The following is a 17,316-nucleotide window of genomic DNA, read 5'->3' as shown; positions in this document are numbered from 1 at the left end:
TTTTCCCTTCTAGTACAAGAACTAGGCTTACAATACTTTCAGATATTCAGACAATGCTGACAAGTGTATTATAGGTCGGCAGGTCTCTCGCAACCCCGGATGACCGTCAGATTATCCTCACAGACGAAAAAATTATTCCCTTAGAGAAGGAAGCTTGAGCTGAGAGAATTTACTATTTTTGAGACTTTAAAAGGTTGGGCAGAAATTCAAAAGTTTGAAGGCCGTGAAATTTGTTGTTGGCTGCCATTGAAAGTAACGATTTTCGACGAAATTCTAAATGCCGTCTGATTTCTACTACGAGTAACCTAGTATAATGACTTAATTGATTCTCAACTTGAATAAATAAAGGTTCAACACCAAAATTTTAAGGCTGCGACCATATTCATCTAATCAACTAGCCAGTACTCGAGATTCTTTGGGGGCGGCCCCGCGGATGAGGAACAAAGGCGAGGTTCCCTATTCTTATCTGTGATCTGTAATGTTAACCCGGCGTTACACCGCTTCTTCTTCACCATGTTTTGTTGTTATGTTTCAATTTCGGTCTACATATACGAGAATCATCTCATGAATAGTTGTTTGACAGACAGTTTCTCAATATCATCTGTTCTCACCCATCTTATCTCTCCATCTCGTTTGGGGCCCAGCACATGACTAATCAAGTCCTAGACCCCGAATGCTGACAGAAAATGTGCTTAACAAGTAAGTTACATCCCCGCCTGGTAAAGGTACGGCTCTATCACCTAGCGAAAATAGCTCACTCACCTGAATAAGATCGATTAGCAGGGGCCCGCCAAGGAAGAGAATCTAAGTCCGCTGATGGGGTCAAATTGAAATTTGTAGTAAAGAAACCGTGATGGTCAAAAATCTTGATGGTCAAAAATCTTGATGGTCAAAAAAGCGTGATGGTCCAAAAAATTGTGACGTCCTTAGAATAAAAACAGAATAAAAATGCCTGTGCTGGGTAATTTCTAGCAGAATCCAAGGTGGACTGCGATAGGAAGTAACAGTTGCCCTCTAGGACCAACTCGAAGTTAACTCGACTGCCCTAGGTGCGGAAGCAGAAAAGAAAAAATGACTCCTCGAGTACGGCGTGACCGATGAATAGCCTTGATCCAAGCGAGCACGCAATGGGCAGCCTGCACGAAAAGGATATTTGAGGGTGGTGATGAGTAATCTATCAAAGGGCACGTGAATTTTAATATTCTTCTTCATTAAAATATGAAGTGGCTATACCGAGCATCGTGCTTGGGGAATAGGTATGTGCCATAGAATCGCACAGTAAGCTTCCAAGCGACAAGTGGTCGGATATATCCTTATTACATATTTTGTAACCGTCTATCACAGATTGGCCGGATGGTGTAGTTGGTTATCACGTATCCGGGCGCAACGGTGAATTACGCCATGCGGTTTAGCGCCCCCCGGTGCGGTTTAGCGCCGCCGCCCAGCCGCTCTGCCCCGTGCGTGGTTCTATAAAAGCCCCTTCATGGCCGCTTCCTCGTTACGCCGTTTTTTCGCTCTCCTGCTCTCCCTCTTCCCAACCATGTCGATGTAGACGCTGTCGTTGAGGCATTTATGCCATTGATCCGGATCACCGAGCTCCGCCGCCCTTCCGTCGTCGGCGCGAAAGGGCCAGTCCCTAGTCCTTTGCGATCGTTCAGACCCCTCGAGCGCAATCTGCGCTGTGTTCCCTAGCCCGGCCCCGTGAGCGCCTAGCCCCTCCAATTCTGCGCTCAAGCTGATGCTTTTTTTGGACCCGCAGTCTGCTACCACGACGGCAAACCCGGCCTCTCACATATCTCAATGAATCGGTTGATGCATCATCAATCCTGTTTGCCTCAAGATGCATTCACGCTCCGCTCTGTTCAGCCCATTGCCACTGCGCAGCCCCAACTCAAATCTGCCTTGCTTTAAACCTGCCTTGAGGTAGCATGACGCTTTAACGAGGATGCTGTGACTGATCATATCCGCCATCGTCTCAGAATGAAGGCCGGGACTGAGCTTCTTGATCGCGCTCTGGATCAGGCAGTGATGGCTTATTTCATGCGGGAACCGAGTCGAGCATGGGGGCTCTACATGTTTGGCAATGGCCGCAAAATCTCACGCCGGCCATATTGAGACTCCAGAACAGCCTCGGAACTTCCGAAAGCCGTCAGGTGACCCCGTTGCACAATATGCGAGTAATTTTCCATGCTCCACAACATGGCTCAGCTTTGCATCAGCCCTTCGCATTTCCGGATATCCATGACACCTCGCCTCCTGTCATCAAGTGCGTCTTGTTGCAAGCCTTAGTGGCTTCTGGATCGATTGGCGTAGAGGATAAATTGGGCCAGCGAGACAACATGACCTCCTGCAGCAATGGCGTCATGCGTGTTAGAGATGAGGAGGGGATGTCTCGCTTGCTCACTTTGGCGATAGAATGACTGGTAGGGAGAGCTCAATTGGCTTGGTGATGCTCGCATTAGGCGCAGACTCTGCGCAGGCTTGCGGCCCTCTAGAAATAGCAACAACATACTAGGGGGTGATAATTAGATCAAGTGGATAGATTGGTTAGTTCTTCATGCAGAGCTCCGTGCTCGGTGCACCAGGAATAGGATGATTGGTAGGCAGGTCTGCGCTGATTGTAATCCTGCGGGAGCTTTGCTGTCTGATGTTGAGATGTGACTGAACGAGTCCAGCTTGGCTTGCATGTTGACCAAGACGCGTTCGACGAGATCAGAGGTATAAAGCCATGTATCTCGCACGCTGTACTCGTGAATGCAGCAGCTCAGAATCTCACTTGGTCTTTTTTGTGACCTTTCTCCTCTTTGCGCTTTCAACAAGAGGTCCCGGTAACAAGGTCGTATATCAGTCATGGCTGAGGATGGTGATTTATACTTCAGTACGCGAACCCTATTTCCACGGAATCCATTGATTGATTCAATAAACTGATAGCTATTAGACTGCTTGTCTTTCGATTCGGCAACTCTGCACGTTTGAAGTTGTCATGAAATTGGCAATCTCGGCTCTGAAGGCAACCCTATAGTGATCAGTGATTCTGATCCTCTTGGCTCTCCTTCGAATCCCATAGTCATTCACTGCGAGGATTGCGACCCTAGCACTCATAAGTTGCCCGTCCCACTCTGGTCCGATGTCGACACCGAAATCATATCGACGCCAGAGTTTTGGGTGTGTGTGGAGAATGGCTTTCACACCGACTCACCAAACAAGGGCCTGGGTTTAGAATCAATGCCTACCCGGGCTGCACCTGTGGCACGCCTAGGCTCCGAGCCAGCTCCGATACTTAGCCCGCCATCTTCCAGGGCACTGTTGGATGGAGATAGAATGGGGAATGTCGTATCGACTTTGCACGAAAGCACTATGGAGGAACATTATGCTGAACAACAGACCAAACCTGTGATTCTGGATGCAGTTTCTGTAGACGAAGCTCATCTTTCGATTTGCTCCAGTGCGGGATAGACTCAGACAGTTACTCAGCCGCCACAAGAGAAGCCCCAGATTGGAAACACTGACCAGACTAATGAATCATCCTCGAACACACACGAAAGTCTTCATAGTCTAGAGGGCGCGCACGGTAAGCTTCCAGGTCGCCCAGAAGTAGATTTCGCTAATTTACTAAGAACAACAATGGAACAAACCTGAAAACACTGGCTACACTATGAAATACTGCGGATATAATGCTGTCACAGACGAGTCTGTGAATAAAACATTTCTAGATGAGCATCCATCATGCCCTCTCCCTCCCTCTGATAAAAAAGCACTTGGCAAATGTAAAAGATTGCATGATCTGGAGGTCGCACTAGTAGAGGCGAGACGGTCACAGCGCTTGATTAAGAAGACAAGATCTTGACCATCTTTATCACTTCGCTTATTGTGTTCTCATAATGAATGGCATTGTTGATTTTTTAGCTATTTATTCTTCGTGACTTCAGAATGAATAGAAACACATTAGATATAGGAGAATTTCAGTCATGCTGATTCAAGTGGCGTTTAATCATCTGTGGACCTGTTCTTCATTGACTAGTATCTCACTTCATATAGAGATAAATCTGACTTTTTCAAGATTGAAGAGCAACATATATAACTCAAAATGGTATTGACTAACCACAAAGATCCATACTTGGGTGATGCAAAATGCATCGGGTGACTGGTAAAACTGATCACTTCAACCATCTGCAGAAGGAGAACACGGGGTCCAGAAGCAACCCACGGCCTAGTGCAACATATCTTGGAATACCTTAAACCTATCATACGGGCAAATACCGAGGTTAGGGTGGCAAACGCATGTCAATGAGCTCCTCGAGGAGGTCGCTGACCTAATCTAGTCGTTGTCCCTGGTGGCGCCAACTACCATTTCTAGCAACCACGTCAGTAATCCAGGGAGAAGCTGGGCATTTATCGCTTCGCAATCAACGTTAGCGTCGTCTAACACTCGGCTGCGCGTGCCAGATTCAGCTTCCCTACTGTGGACCTGGGGCCTACGCTTGCCATAGAGGAAACAAAGACAATTATAGACTATCCCACACAGGCATGGGTGAAGTCCCGTGGAGCTCTTCGAAGCGAGATGGCTACTACTAGCGTTGATATCAACAGGGTAAACCACCTCGGGGACTTCTATCAAGGTCTTTGTCGACTTAGGAAGCGTCATCCAGTGAGCTACACGTTATAAAAGTTACCAAGGAGCCTGATCAATACATATGACAGCTGAATAGAATCTCGCGAAACATTAAATCGTCCACCGCCCCACGATATTCTTCACTTCACGAACAAATCTGTCTTTGAACGAGTGCCAATTTCTGACTAATGTTAGTATAGACGTTAAAGAGTAATCACCAAACTGACCTTCCAGGCACGCGAGGCAAGAGCGCTTTTTAGTACATTTACAGCAGTTCCGGATTTAGCCCTTGAACTACCATCAGCGATATCATGAAATCCGGGACAATGCCGCCGAAATAAATCGTCGCCCTCATTCAGGATCACGTCTAAGGCCCGCAAGCGGTTGTCCATGATAGGCTTCTGAATAGCCCATTCGGTCTTCTTCTGCAAGTTCCCGCTGGTATCATTTCGGAACTTTTCGATCTCATTTATTGTGGCTCTGATTTGGTCTTTGACCCTGGGTAGTATGGAGGTAGTAATCGTCAAGAGCTGTTCTTCGTTAAGGGATGCTTTTTCGATATATGTTATCCATCCTTGTAAGCGCGTCTGACGAATATTGATCCAGGCGAAAGTGTCTTCTATATCCGCGGGTGCATCGGTGGCTTTGCAGTAGAATTGCCAGATGTCGTAAACCCCACAAATACCGTTGCTAACTTCTGAGACTACAACTGGAAAGTGTCAGCAACAACTCAGATTTTATGTCCTGTTCCTTAACTTAAAGCACATACCCATCGAGCCGACCAGCAAATTTCTGTAAAGCGGTGTCCCGAGGTGACTGTGGATATTCCAAAAGTAGGGATCAAGGCGTCTAAGACAAGTCTCTAATAGCGGGGTTTAGAGACGGGCGAGCGAACAAGAGCTAACCGACCGTCTCGATTCAGCACAGTACGGCAACGTACAGGCACCACTGGGAAATGCACTATTAGCGGTCTTGGCTCCATATTGATTGGCCGTCTTGCTGCCCGCCTTGGTCATCTTTACGACGTATTTTCCAAGTAGTTGTGGTGGGTGGGCAACAATTGAGTATTGGGTCGTCACGAAGGCGATTTCTAGTATAATATGAAGCTATTCAGACCCCTCCCCTTGAGGAAAAAGCTTTTAAGCCGCCTCGATCTCCCAAATTTCGTCAATTTATACAGTTACAATTACTTTAATATTAATAAGAGCAACCTTCCCCTCCCCCCCAAGGCCTTAAGCGCAAACCGCCTGATGTAGTTAAGATCTAGTGACTCAGCCAGTCTAAATGGCCTTATTGATAGTAAGTGCCAGCCGAAATCCCGGAAGCCCGGCAGCCTGTATCTTTGAAATTCTTAATTCCCTGTAGTTTCAGTATTGGGACTTCATTTTCTATGTATGACAGGGAGAGTGCTGCCTGAAAGTAAAGTGTCAATTCTGTATGGGAAATACGTATTATCAAGCGTGCCCAACTTAGTAATACAAATCAATACTTGATGGACGGCGCACCGGACGGAACTACTACAATGTACCAACACCCACCGAGGAAATATATCCTTCTTCCTAGGAGGAAAGTCGCCTTCCGATGATCAGAAGTGGACGCCGAACTTAGAGGCGGTACGGGCCTCAATACGATTCACCATCGCCACGGGCCGACTCGAGGCCACCTAACCATGCCGACGAACATAAATCACCCCCCATTCGCCGATCTAACCCACCAACCACCTCGTGTTACAGATGGTAGACACGCTTCAACTGCCGAAAATAGGATGTTGAACACTTGGAGAAGCGCCTTCAAGCCAGCCTACTAACAAAATTACTAACCCACGAGGATCCGTTGCGATACGGACATCTGAGATGACATATATTGCAAGGCTTTATGTATGGGCTCTGAGGAGACACAGTACTATATATATTATGACATGTATAGTAGATTAGAGATAGTTGCCCTTTCGGCTTGGCCGCCGGGCGTTAATAAATTGTGTGTGTGTTTGTGTGTACCTCTCTTCCATGTTTCCGATTTCCGATCGGTTACAGGTTAAGAGGTGGCCGGGGTTCGATTCCCCGTCAGTGCATTTCTTTTTTAGATCCTAAATTTTTGCACCCCACACCGGCACACCGACATCGACCTGTTCACTAACTGTAGAATGCTAAGCACCCACGGAGTAAGAGAATTGCGAGAGTCGAGTGTTTTGAAGTTCAACAGCTGGGCAGGGCACCCACTGTGCAGCCTGGCGCTTTGTTTACCTATTCAATGACCCGGCTGTTTACACCAAGATGTCTCAGAACGATGCATCGAGTACAAAAACCGGAGGCAAGAAACCGCGAAAAGTCCGGTCGCATAAACAGCATAGGAAAGCGCAGACAAAACAGAGTAAAGGGATCCCTGGTAGTCCGAGTGTGTTTTCGCTCGTCCATACGCATCAACAAACTGCTGGGGCATCAGCGTGAAGCGGAAGCTTTCGACACGGATGAAATTTCTTTTTGGGACTGTTTGCTGAGGAATTGCCTCGAAAGCCCGTAGTACTCCGTATACGTCCTGCGATCACCGAGGTTAGTACAGATCCATTCCCCCTTCCCGTCGCCAACATAATCCAGTGCCCTGTGGCATCTGCATCCCAAATCTTGTCACGACGGTTTAAAGATCCGTTCCGCAATGATACATGTGAAAATATTGGCAGACTTGATGCGTAAATTGATGCAGATAAGGGCGTCGAAAAGGAGGTATGAACCATATGACTCGTGCTGGCCCAAGTACCTTGACCTGAGCCGATGTGCTTTTGGAATGAGACGGGTTGTGAGCAGGATATATGAGAATTTTCCGACAAGAAACCAATAAACGACTTGATTCTCAGAGCTTGCCGGAGTCTGCCATGCTTCCGTTGGGGCTGAATCAATCATTTAGGATTTTACTGGTGTGTTAGTAGAAACCACGATACAAGTCGCAGCTCCTGGTCCTCGTCCCGATCTTCTGGCTCCTTCATTTGTGCCCTCGCCGTGTCGAGATTCGTCCGTTTCGTCCAGTTCGTCGAAATCACTTTCGTGCGCAAGTATTGAGAAAGTATCGAGAAAGTATCGATCAAAATCCATGCTGTCATTCTGAAGGTTTGACTCCATGGCATAGAAGTGGAATGAAAGAAGTCCGAGACCCTGTAGGGAGCACTCCGTACCCCGTAGATATCCCACGGTCGGAGTGGAGAGATGATCAGGGAGCCCCGCTACTGCAGGGGCTCGCGGCCCCCACCTGGGAGGATCATCGGCGGTGGCAAATAGCGGGGCTTTGCGGGTTGCCGCGTATAAAGCGGCATTATGCCCCCAACGGACTTCCGTCAACACTTGAGTATACCATGACTGGTTCAACTTTCACGCCCCTACCCCTTGAGCTTTGGGGATTAATCGCAGACCATCTGTCAAATGCCGATATCAAATCTTTGCGCCTGACTTGTACCCAAGTGAACAATGCAGTCCCTCTTCGCATCGACCGAGTTTTTCTTTCCGCCAACCCACTTAACATAGAAGTCTTTCGCAATATTGCCTCACACGAGAAGTTCCGTCATTCAGTGACCGAAGTGATCTGGGATGAAGCACGCTTGCCACGGGGCCCACAGCGAATGAATCAAACTGCCCAGGGGCACGAATTACTCTCAGACGATGATGAGCCCAATAACACCAGAGAGTGGGCTAAAGTCTATTCCGAGTATTTCAGAGAAAATCTCATGAGCCAGCATCAACACGACGAAGAGAGCGGATGTCCCAAATGGTTCAAAGACGCCTGTGAAGAAAACCTCCGAATCCTCAGGAGCCGAAAAGGAGCCGATGTTGATAGACCTGGGCATATTGCATGCAGAGAGCAGATCCTCGCTCAGCCTCCGCTAGGGGAGTGCTGGAAACATTATCAGCATTTGCTTCGTCAGCAAAACGATGTCCTCACCGGCGATAGCGATTACGAAGCATTTTTATTTGGCGTGAAACAATTTACTGCTTTGAAAAGGGTCACTATCACACCAGTGGCTCACGGATACCTCTTCGACCCGCTCTACCCGACTCCGATGATTCGCGCGTTCCCAAAGGGCTTTAACTATCCCATTCCGTGTGGCTGGCTATTCAGGAGAGCGATATCAACACCTGCTACCTCGTATCCGTGGAACCATTATCCGGAACTCAGAGAAAGATACCGCGGATTCCGCAATGCCATGCGTGTGCTAGCCAATGAACCAAATTCTGTCTCTGAGCTCGTGATGACTTCCAACTTTGTCCCCACGGGAATCAACTGCACAATCTTCGACGAGCCATGTGAAGAGTATGACAACTTTGCTAAAGTGCTTCAGAACCCGGGCTTTCGCCGTCTGGATATCTCACTGCTCGTTGGCGGAGAAGATGAATCAGACCTTGAACCATGCTGGCGATCTTTGCTCAACGGTCGTTTGCGCTGTGCACTCAGTGGTGCAACAGAAATGGAAGAGTTCAGGCTGCACACCACTTTCGACGAGGATATTCATGCTGGGGAACTATACCCAGTGATTCCTCTAAATGGCATTGTACCAGTGGAAAAATGGTCAAATCTACGCCACTTTGCCCTGTCCGGCTTTGTGATCTCACAGGACGATCTCGTCTCGTTCCTCAGCACCCTGCCAACATCCATTAAATCCATTGAACTGAGCATGTTGGAATATCTTTTTGATGCGGACTTGTATACCTTACTGGAAGAGATTCGGCGAATGGTATCCGAGAAGACGTCATGGAGAGACTCGAATGCCGCTTCCAGACCCACAATCACGATCGGAACGTCAGATTCGTATGGGGAGCCCGAGAATTATGGAAGGGCTAGTTGGATTGAAAAGGAGGTTCATGATTTTCTATACGGTGATGGGGAAAATCCCATCGAGGAATCATTCCCTCTTCAATTCCCAGATGGGACGGGCATGCTGAAAGACGCATTTGATACCAGTTATCAACGCTCGAACGTGAAATGGGATGATTTAGTATCGTTGAACATTTACAAGGAGAGTTTTGACCCATTCAAATACTGAACGAAACTGATCAATTGGAACGATACTGCCCACGAGGATGGCACGAGCGCATCTGGGCCTCTTTCTCCTACACTGCCAAGATTACACTGTCTGTTCATCTCCCAAGAGCCAATTTTACTACTCAGGCGTCTGGTAAATGTGGTTAGCGGATTTGAAATCAGTTGATCTTCATGTACTCACGAGTTGTAGATTTTGGACTTTGAGTAGACGACGCAGCAACCGATGAGGGACTTTGGACTCTGGTTGTCTGAGTATTGGTCGGCTTGGAGAGCTGCACACAATAAGACGAGCTGCTTTGAAGTGTACAAGGATAATTGTAACCGGTAGCATTCTTCTCGAGCGAGGGGTTCCACATAATGAAGTCCTTGGGTTGTCAGCATTGACATATCGAAAGGGGATTTTGAGATCCCGAGGAATTCTAGTCCATACCTCTTTCGGAACGTCGATTGTCATGGCCATTGTCCAGCAATCCGCGAGCGCATTGTCGGTGATGTTGTTCATCCAAATGTAACTAATCGAAAATGAGCCAGTGCCTCAAACAATTGGAAAGCGCACTCACTCGTAACAGTCCTTTCTAGTATCCTTGGCAAGAGGAATGGCAGGGATGGAGTTGTTCTTCAAAGCGCCGGCAAAGTCGGGTCTAGAGGCCGACGAAGGAACGGAGGTCATGGAGACTTTGCTGAATCGATCTGAAGTACTTCCAGCATGGCCCGAGTAGGTTGTAATATCTCCAACAGCCTGCACACAGTAGTACACATCCTTTTGGAGGTTTGTGCAGGTCTCCGTGAGCTCGGGGTTCAAAAACATGCTGCATAATTGTTAACTAGACTTTTCAATCTCTTTGAATAATGGCGCCGAGACTCACAAGTCAGATCTAGAAATACCGGTTTTCTCTGTGACGGTGTCGCAGGTCTCATCTTTCCCAATTTGATAGTACTTGGCACACTTTGTATTTGTCCCAGAGACAATGGTACGTCTAAAATTGCAGATCTCTCTGACGCTCTTTTTGAAATGAATCGGTGTAATGAGATGATGCGCTAGAATTTCTGTAAGGCGCCAGATGTCCTGAGGGGATTTAATATGAGGGCTGGCAAAGGCGTCATCCTTAAAAGCATACGTGAGTATATCTTGAATGACACAAAGACCCAGACTGTCATTCTGTTCGGTATACGTGAAGATGGGGCTAAAGCACATTAGAGGCTCTGCGTCAAAGATCGTCAGTTCTTCTTTGACTCACGGTCTTCCTTTATTTCGTCTTCTTTTTATGAGCCTGTGCTTGACTCTCATGAGGAGCTCACACCGATTTGGATCTTAGGGGTGTTTCACCATGAAAAGAGCCACATCTTTCTATTTCAAAATGTCGCTTATATTTTCATGCGCGTTGGACTCAATCAGGGTTCCAGGATGAGCTGTGGTGGAGCACATCATTTTTCGCAAGGTATTCAGTTAAAGGAGTATGCGAAAGGTGATAAAGGTCAAACCACACGCGGCCAGAAGGTGCTATATGGTGAATAAGAGATCATCAATGTTGATAGGAGGTTGCTCTTTTGCGCCTTTATCGAAGTTCCATTTATTACTTAGGGTGGATGTGAGCTTTGGAAGTTAGCTGGGAAGGCTTTTTGTGCCGCAAATTGCTGAGACTTACGTGGGTCACCTTCTGTGATAAGTCTAAAGGCAGTGGGCGGTCGGTCTCTTCACGTATCCACATCCTCTAATAGCGGGACATAGTGAGGAAGCCTGACTAGTACACTAAGTTGTGGTTTTCATGATACCAACGGAAAAAGCCCTCGATGACTCTCAATGTGAGATTTTCCACTCAGAGCCAGCAGGCATAGTCTGGCGGAGTGAGATTGCTTGTAAACCTGTCATAGTCTTAGCCACAGGGCTCCTGATAAAGGGAGGGTGTATGACTTTCGAAAAGCATTTTGAGCTTCCCGCATCTTGTCTCTGGTTGGTTTCGCAAGATCAGCGACGACTTCTAGGTCCGGCTCCTGAATGAACAAGTTCTAATCGAAAGCCACCATCTTGTGAGCAAGATGGTTGTCGAGTAAGGGGATGACGTGAACGGGCAAGCTCTTTCTTTGAGAGGCAGACGAGGCCCTCTTATGCTCCCTATTTATACTCATGATAGAAGCGCCCTCCCTCTATAGAAAAGTCGCGTCGGGGCACTCGGCCAATCACATCTAGTTGCTGTCTACTCGCCTAATCCGACTCAGGGTTAGCGTCGACGCTGCCGTCCAAACCCAGCTGGCCCTGAAGGGTCAGCGTAGAAACAGCACGGTTTCTTGCTCTAAAGTGCACGGCAGACCGTGGAGTTTCTATTATCACGACTATTTACACTATTGTATCCGTTCCGTTTTTCTAATCTTATATTCTGGGTGTGAACGGTGCGTGGACTAGCTGAATACGGCCTAGAAAGTCTCACTATAGCCTTAGCGTTAGGGTTTGAGATACGTAGTTTCCCTGTGTAAAACATGGAAGCCAATTTCGAATCTGAGCGTATGTGAGGGTGATGATGAGAAATCCGTGAAGCTAAGGGCACGTAATTTTGATATTCTTTTTAATGAAAATCTGAAGTGGCTATATCGAGCATCATGCTTAGGAAATAAGGTATACTATGTACTATGGAAGCGTACGGTAAGATTCTAAGGCGATTACTGGCCACTCTAGGTCCTTGTTACATCTCAACAATGTCACCATTGTAAATTGGCCGGATGGTGTAGTTGGTCATCACGTGTCGTTAACACCGACAAGGTCCTCGGATCGAGCCCGGGTCTGGTCACTTTTTTTTTCCTTCTTTCTTATCTACATGTCATCGCGGCTGGGGACTCTTTCTCTCTGAAATTTGCCGTTTTTTTCCTCCTTTTGGTCAGTTTCTTAAATATGTTCTTGACGTGGTGCCAGTCAAATACAAAAACTCCCGTCAAGTCCAAATCGGTATGGGTATGGTGTCGAGAAAATTGTTCCAGATAGCCAAATGACAAATTATTATGCGGCACAGGTCGGTGTAAGTTTGAGTGCAGCGTTGATCTGCCCATTTCTCTCGTCTGTAAGATTTCTCTTAACGGGTTTCCGCCTGTCATCCTCAATATTTGGAATAGTGGGACCTTCGGGTGAGGGACGAGCTGACGAAAACATTCCCCGCTACGCATGACCTTCACTTAATCCGAGTCAACCGAATCAACACAAGTACCATAAGTGATCGTCCCGCCCTGGCGAGGACCTGAAGCGCGGTCAAACGTGTCCCATGGCATAAAGCACGTCGTGACAGAACAGACAGGAAGTATGCCGTCCACATGGTGCGAAAGGGCTTGCAAGAATTGTGCGAACTGCCGAGCTGTGAAACGACGGGTCGGTGTCCTTTCTGTTCCATTTGTTCTCTCGCCTTAAAAGCTACCTCAAGTGCACTCTGACTTTCCACAGTGCGACAAAAGTTTCCACGTCGTGGACAGTGCACTCGTCTGCGCGAAAAATGTGCTGGATACCGGGATGAGTGGGACTTTGTCTTCTGTGACCGGACCTACCAGACCATAAAGCGAGTCAGCCAAAAATTGCGAAAGGGGCAGGCCAACAACCCTCTCTTGCTTGCAAAGTGATCTATTCCACCGAAGCTTAGATTCCAATCCCCATTTCCAAACCTTCAGGCGGTCACCCAGCTACTCGTCCTATCACGAACCCGTGATTTACCCCAGGCTGTCAACCCGGGCTCGGTAATGCGCCGCCAACCCTCTCGTCCTATATCAGTGATTATTTTCCGCGTATCGTCAGGTCAGTATGTCATCTTGACATGTCTCATTTCATCATATCGGGCATCTGTACGCTTACTATAAAAGCCCAATGCTCAAAAGGGCTTGCTAAGTATTGTCATGTGTATTCCTGGGAGAGCTCCATCGGGATATACATCTTTTGCAATATGGGCTTCGGCTCCATAACCTGGCAATTCAAGAATTGGCAAGAGCAATTAGTCGCAACGCCCACAACGATGTTATCGCTTATAGACGTGCACGCTATTCCAGCAAATCCAGGTTCGAAATGTTTCTCCGCTTTCTCATATTGCTGAGTGTAGAGCTCATACACCGACAGACCCACCACTGCCCCAAAACACTTACGGAATGGTATGCTCCTATAGATGGGCTGAACGCGATTATGAGGTACTACCGTCCTGAGAAAATCGACTCTCCGATCATGGCTGCCATCTACGGCCCGCACCAAAATATCAAAGTGATAAGAGGACTCATCTCCCAATGGCTCCATTTACTCTCTGATTACAATCACTGGTGCTTTCAGGGTTGATGCATTTATCAGAGGCGACAATTGTGTGACTTCCAGAGCCCCGGGAAGGCATTTTGACGATTTCATCAAGCTCTTACAGACTTATCTCGTCTTGCCGCCGCTGTTGACAGCTCTAGAGTCCGCGACCGATATGCATGTCAATCCCTACTCTGTGACTCCTTGAAGATTGAAATAGACCACAAGGAAATCTATAAGAAAATTCATGACGACATCGATGGGGACCTCTTATATATGCCAGCGGTGAATTAAAAGCCACGCTGACAGCTACAGATCGTTTATTCGGTCCTGCTTATCAATCCCGGTAGATTGGTGAAGCGAACATATACATCTTTCTCTGGTCTTCCACGTCCTGTGTCTATCCTCTCATTTGCCAACGTCAATTTTCTCGCTATGACAGACACGCCTGACTGTTTGAAGATCGACGATCGTTCTCCGGAACATCTTAACGCAATATGCGTCAGCAAGGCTACTAGATATATACTGTATGCAAGAGGGTATGAATTCATGGTCTATCTTCTATAGGATAATCTGTGAAATTCAAGTATCTCGAATTTACGGCCATATCAGGGATTGGGAGCGATTTCTTTGGGCCCAAGATATCTTTCAATACTGTGGGCTCCTAGGTTTGGACCATGCTGCGCGACTACGCGATATTTGGCGGAATTATTGGTTTGACACCAAAAATCATTATTTTCTCAAGTGAACAGGCTCTATATTATCCTGTCCGACCGTGGCAAAAAAAGCCATACATTCTTTTGGGCCTTCTATTTACACCAGGCAGAAAAACAGGACAAGTTTACCACCTGGCCAACGATCGCGGGCTGAGCGAATGAGAAATTGAAGTACAATCCAGCGTAAGGACCTCGTAGTTTCCCGGGGCGCAAGGTGGGATTCGACATAGGGGTTCTGGACCCAGTACTGCAAACGCCGTTTGTTGATCACCTTCAAAATATACCGATTTGCAGATCCACCCTATCAATGAAGAAATGACTTGTCGCGTGCGGCTGAAAGAAGCACTCCTTGTACTAGACGACTAAGGCTACGTGAGTCTTACCCGAAGCGTAGAGGAAATGGAAGCCAAGGCGACACACCTTGCTCTGCAAGACGAGAAAACAGAAAGAACGACAAATACTTGTTTGGGCCGCCGTGAGAGAACAAGGATTGAGATTTCAGACCTTATATTCAGGAAATTAACATGACGGGACTTGAAACTGCAGATACAGGATTCTTCTATCAAATGTTATGAATAGAGACGAAAGGATAGTCTAAATTGATCATAGAATACTATTGACTGCCCATGTCCCATATGAGCGGGTATTATCACATTCATCTCACGACCGCTAATTCCTTTGCCTATCTAGCTCTCATCACTGTCAAACTTCTCGCCAGCAACGTGCACAGTTGCACTTTGACGGCGGACAGCTTCTTCAAGATACTCTGGCTTGAGCATACCATGCTTGTCGTAGCGGTATGGCTCCTTGAGAGAGTATGTAACGGCATTGAAGACGTTTGTAGACTTCTTGAAGATGGCGTCCATCTCTTCCAGGGAACGGTAGCGGGTTTCTGGGAAGAAGAAGTATACAAATGGGAACATGAAGGCGTTGCTGTGATTGTTAGTTTGGGTTGAGGTTTAGGTGAGGCGAGACAGGCTGGCGCAACTCACATGACGGCGAAGATGATATAGGTTTGATATCCAATGCTGTCGAATGCAACGGGGGTAATCATCACAACCATGAAATTGAAGATCCAGTTGGCACTGTCGAGAGAAAAGGGTTAGAGTCGACTTGATAGGCATTCCCGGGAGGACCAATGTTTACCTGGTCGCTAGCGCATTCGTGGGTGCACGAATTCGCAGCGGGACAATTTCAGCAGGGTACAGCCATGTCATTCCAAGCCAACCAATAGCGAAGAAGGTATTGAAGACGAAGAGGAAAACTGCCTGCCCGATACCAGCTTGCTTGTCGCCGAGGTGCTCAAGGCGGTAGTTGCAGCCTGCGAGAACAGCCATCGAAACTGACATACCAGCAGCCTGAAGAGAACATTCGTTAGCCAATATTCTAGGTACGTTTTATAATAGATCACATACGCCGAACAGCATCAGCGGCCGACGTCCGGCCTTTTCAATGATGTAGATAGGAATAAAGGCAGCAAGCAAGTACTCTGTGCCGTTACAAGCAGCCAGTAGCTTCGGGAGACTACCTGACCCCAAGCCAATTTGAGCGTATAGCTCAGGCGCCTAGATGAATGTGAATGTATTAGAATGGCCCGGAAAATGGATATGACAAGAGAGAGAGAGAGAGAGCAAGAGTCTCACATAGTAGGTGATAAGGTTGATGCCTGAAATCTGCTGGAACATCTGATTGATGTAGGCAAGAGCAACACGATGGAACTCTCGGTATTCGCTCATATCGAACAGACTGCGGTAAGAGCCCTTTGACATCTCCTGAACGGTCTCCTTGATTGCGATGAGCTCGTTTCGGATGAAGGGATCGTCACGGTCCTTTTCATTGAGAGCCTCCAGGATCTCCAAAGCCTCTTCATCTCGGCCTTGCATGACAAGCCAACGAGGGGACTCGGGAAGGTTGATAATCGAGATGAAAATGACGACGGCAAAGAGGATTTGGAAGGCGAGCGGAAAACGCCAGGCGACTTCCTTCTCTCCGATAAACGAAAAACCTAGTTCACGAGTGTGAGTTGTTTCCAATCAACTTGCTCAATCAAGGATCGGACCTACCATAGTTAATCCAGTAACTGAGTGTGATTCCTCCGGTAATAAGGGCACCCTCAATCATAACCATTTTACCACGATCATGTGCCTTTGAAGATTCGGACTGCCATGTCGGGACAGTACTCGTGTTCATGCCATTGCCAATACCCGTTACAATTCGACCAACAATAAATTGCGGTAGGTCAAAGGAAGTGGCCTGCAGCAGAGCGCCGGTTGCCATAGTCACGCAGCCGCAGAAAATCGTCTTGCGTCGACCAAGCGGGTTGCCGATGAAGATGGTCAAAATAGCGCCGAAGAAACATCCAAGGTTGTAAGACGCCACGGCAATGCCTTTATTCAGACTGCGCTGGGACACAAGGGCTTCATTGTCCTTGATAGCCGGATCGGTGGAATTGATATCGGGAAAGTACTTGATAAATGAGGGCAGATCCAGAAGACCGCCGGTAACACCTTGATCATAACCGAACAGCCTGGTGCATTGACTGTTAGCTGCGAACACCAACGAGAGACTGTAATTGAAGTATCATACAGGAAATCAAGACTGCCAAGGGAACTGATGGCCAAGTTCAGAGATCGGCCTCTGAAACCGAAGAACCTCGGAAAGTTAAACATGATGCTCACACACAGCCCTATCTGGTGAGGATCAATCGAAGCATT

At 47.5% G+C, this 17,316-nt stretch overlaps 4 protein-coding genes across 4 annotated transcripts; 1 reads left to right on the top strand and 3 right to left on the bottom strand.

The window, feature by feature from the left end:
• Window positions 1-4,723: 4,723 nt before the first annotated feature.
• N7532_003755 (uncharacterized protein) lies at window positions 4,724-5,385 on the bottom strand (the record flags this gene model as incomplete). Its single annotated transcript, XM_056616249.1, has 4 exons — window positions 4,724-4,793; window positions 4,840-4,864; window positions 4,911-5,321; window positions 5,382-5,385. 4 exons carry the CDS (start codon window positions 5,383-5,385, stop codon window positions 4,724-4,726), a joined length of 510 nt encoding a protein of 169 aa, XP_056476606.1.
• Window positions 5,386-7,955: 2,570 nt separating this feature from the next.
• Window positions 7,956-9,638, top strand: N7532_003754 (uncharacterized protein; the record flags this gene model as incomplete). Its single annotated transcript, XM_056616248.1, has 1 exon — window positions 7,956-9,638. The coding sequence occupies one exon, from the start codon at window positions 7,956-7,958 to the stop codon at window positions 9,636-9,638; it is 1,683 nt and encodes a 560-aa protein (XP_056476605.1).
• A 121-nt stretch (window positions 9,639-9,759) lies between these two features.
• On the bottom strand, window positions 9,760-10,832 carry N7532_003753 (uncharacterized protein; the record flags this gene model as incomplete). The annotated part of the gene is made up of 5 exons (XM_056616247.1): window positions 9,760-9,767; window positions 9,819-10,002; window positions 10,068-10,149; window positions 10,198-10,446; window positions 10,504-10,832. 5 exons carry the CDS (start codon window positions 10,830-10,832, stop codon window positions 9,760-9,762), a joined length of 852 nt encoding a protein of 283 aa, XP_056476604.1.
• Window positions 10,833-15,288: 4,456 nt separating this feature from the next.
• N7532_003752 (sugar porter family MFS transporter) lies at window positions 15,289-17,271 on the bottom strand (the record flags this gene model as incomplete). Its single annotated transcript, XM_056616246.1, has 7 exons — window positions 15,289-15,535; window positions 15,595-15,687; window positions 15,749-15,960; window positions 16,018-16,167; window positions 16,246-16,607; window positions 16,666-17,129; window positions 17,189-17,271. The coding sequence occupies 7 exons, from the start codon at window positions 17,269-17,271 to the stop codon at window positions 15,289-15,291; spliced, it is 1,611 nt and encodes a 536-aa protein (XP_056476603.1).
• Window positions 17,272-17,316: the final 45 nt, after the last annotated feature.

Source organism: Penicillium argentinense, assembly GCF_028826775.1.
Source record: "Penicillium argentinense strain IBT 30761 chromosome Unknown utg000004l_segment0_segment0, whole genome shotgun sequence".
In the NCBI taxonomy this organism is placed as follows: Eukaryota; Fungi; Ascomycota; class Eurotiomycetes; order Eurotiales; family Aspergillaceae; genus Penicillium; species Penicillium argentinense.
Note: the sequence above shows the minus strand (reverse complement) of the source record. Positions and strands in the feature narration are given on the sequence as shown.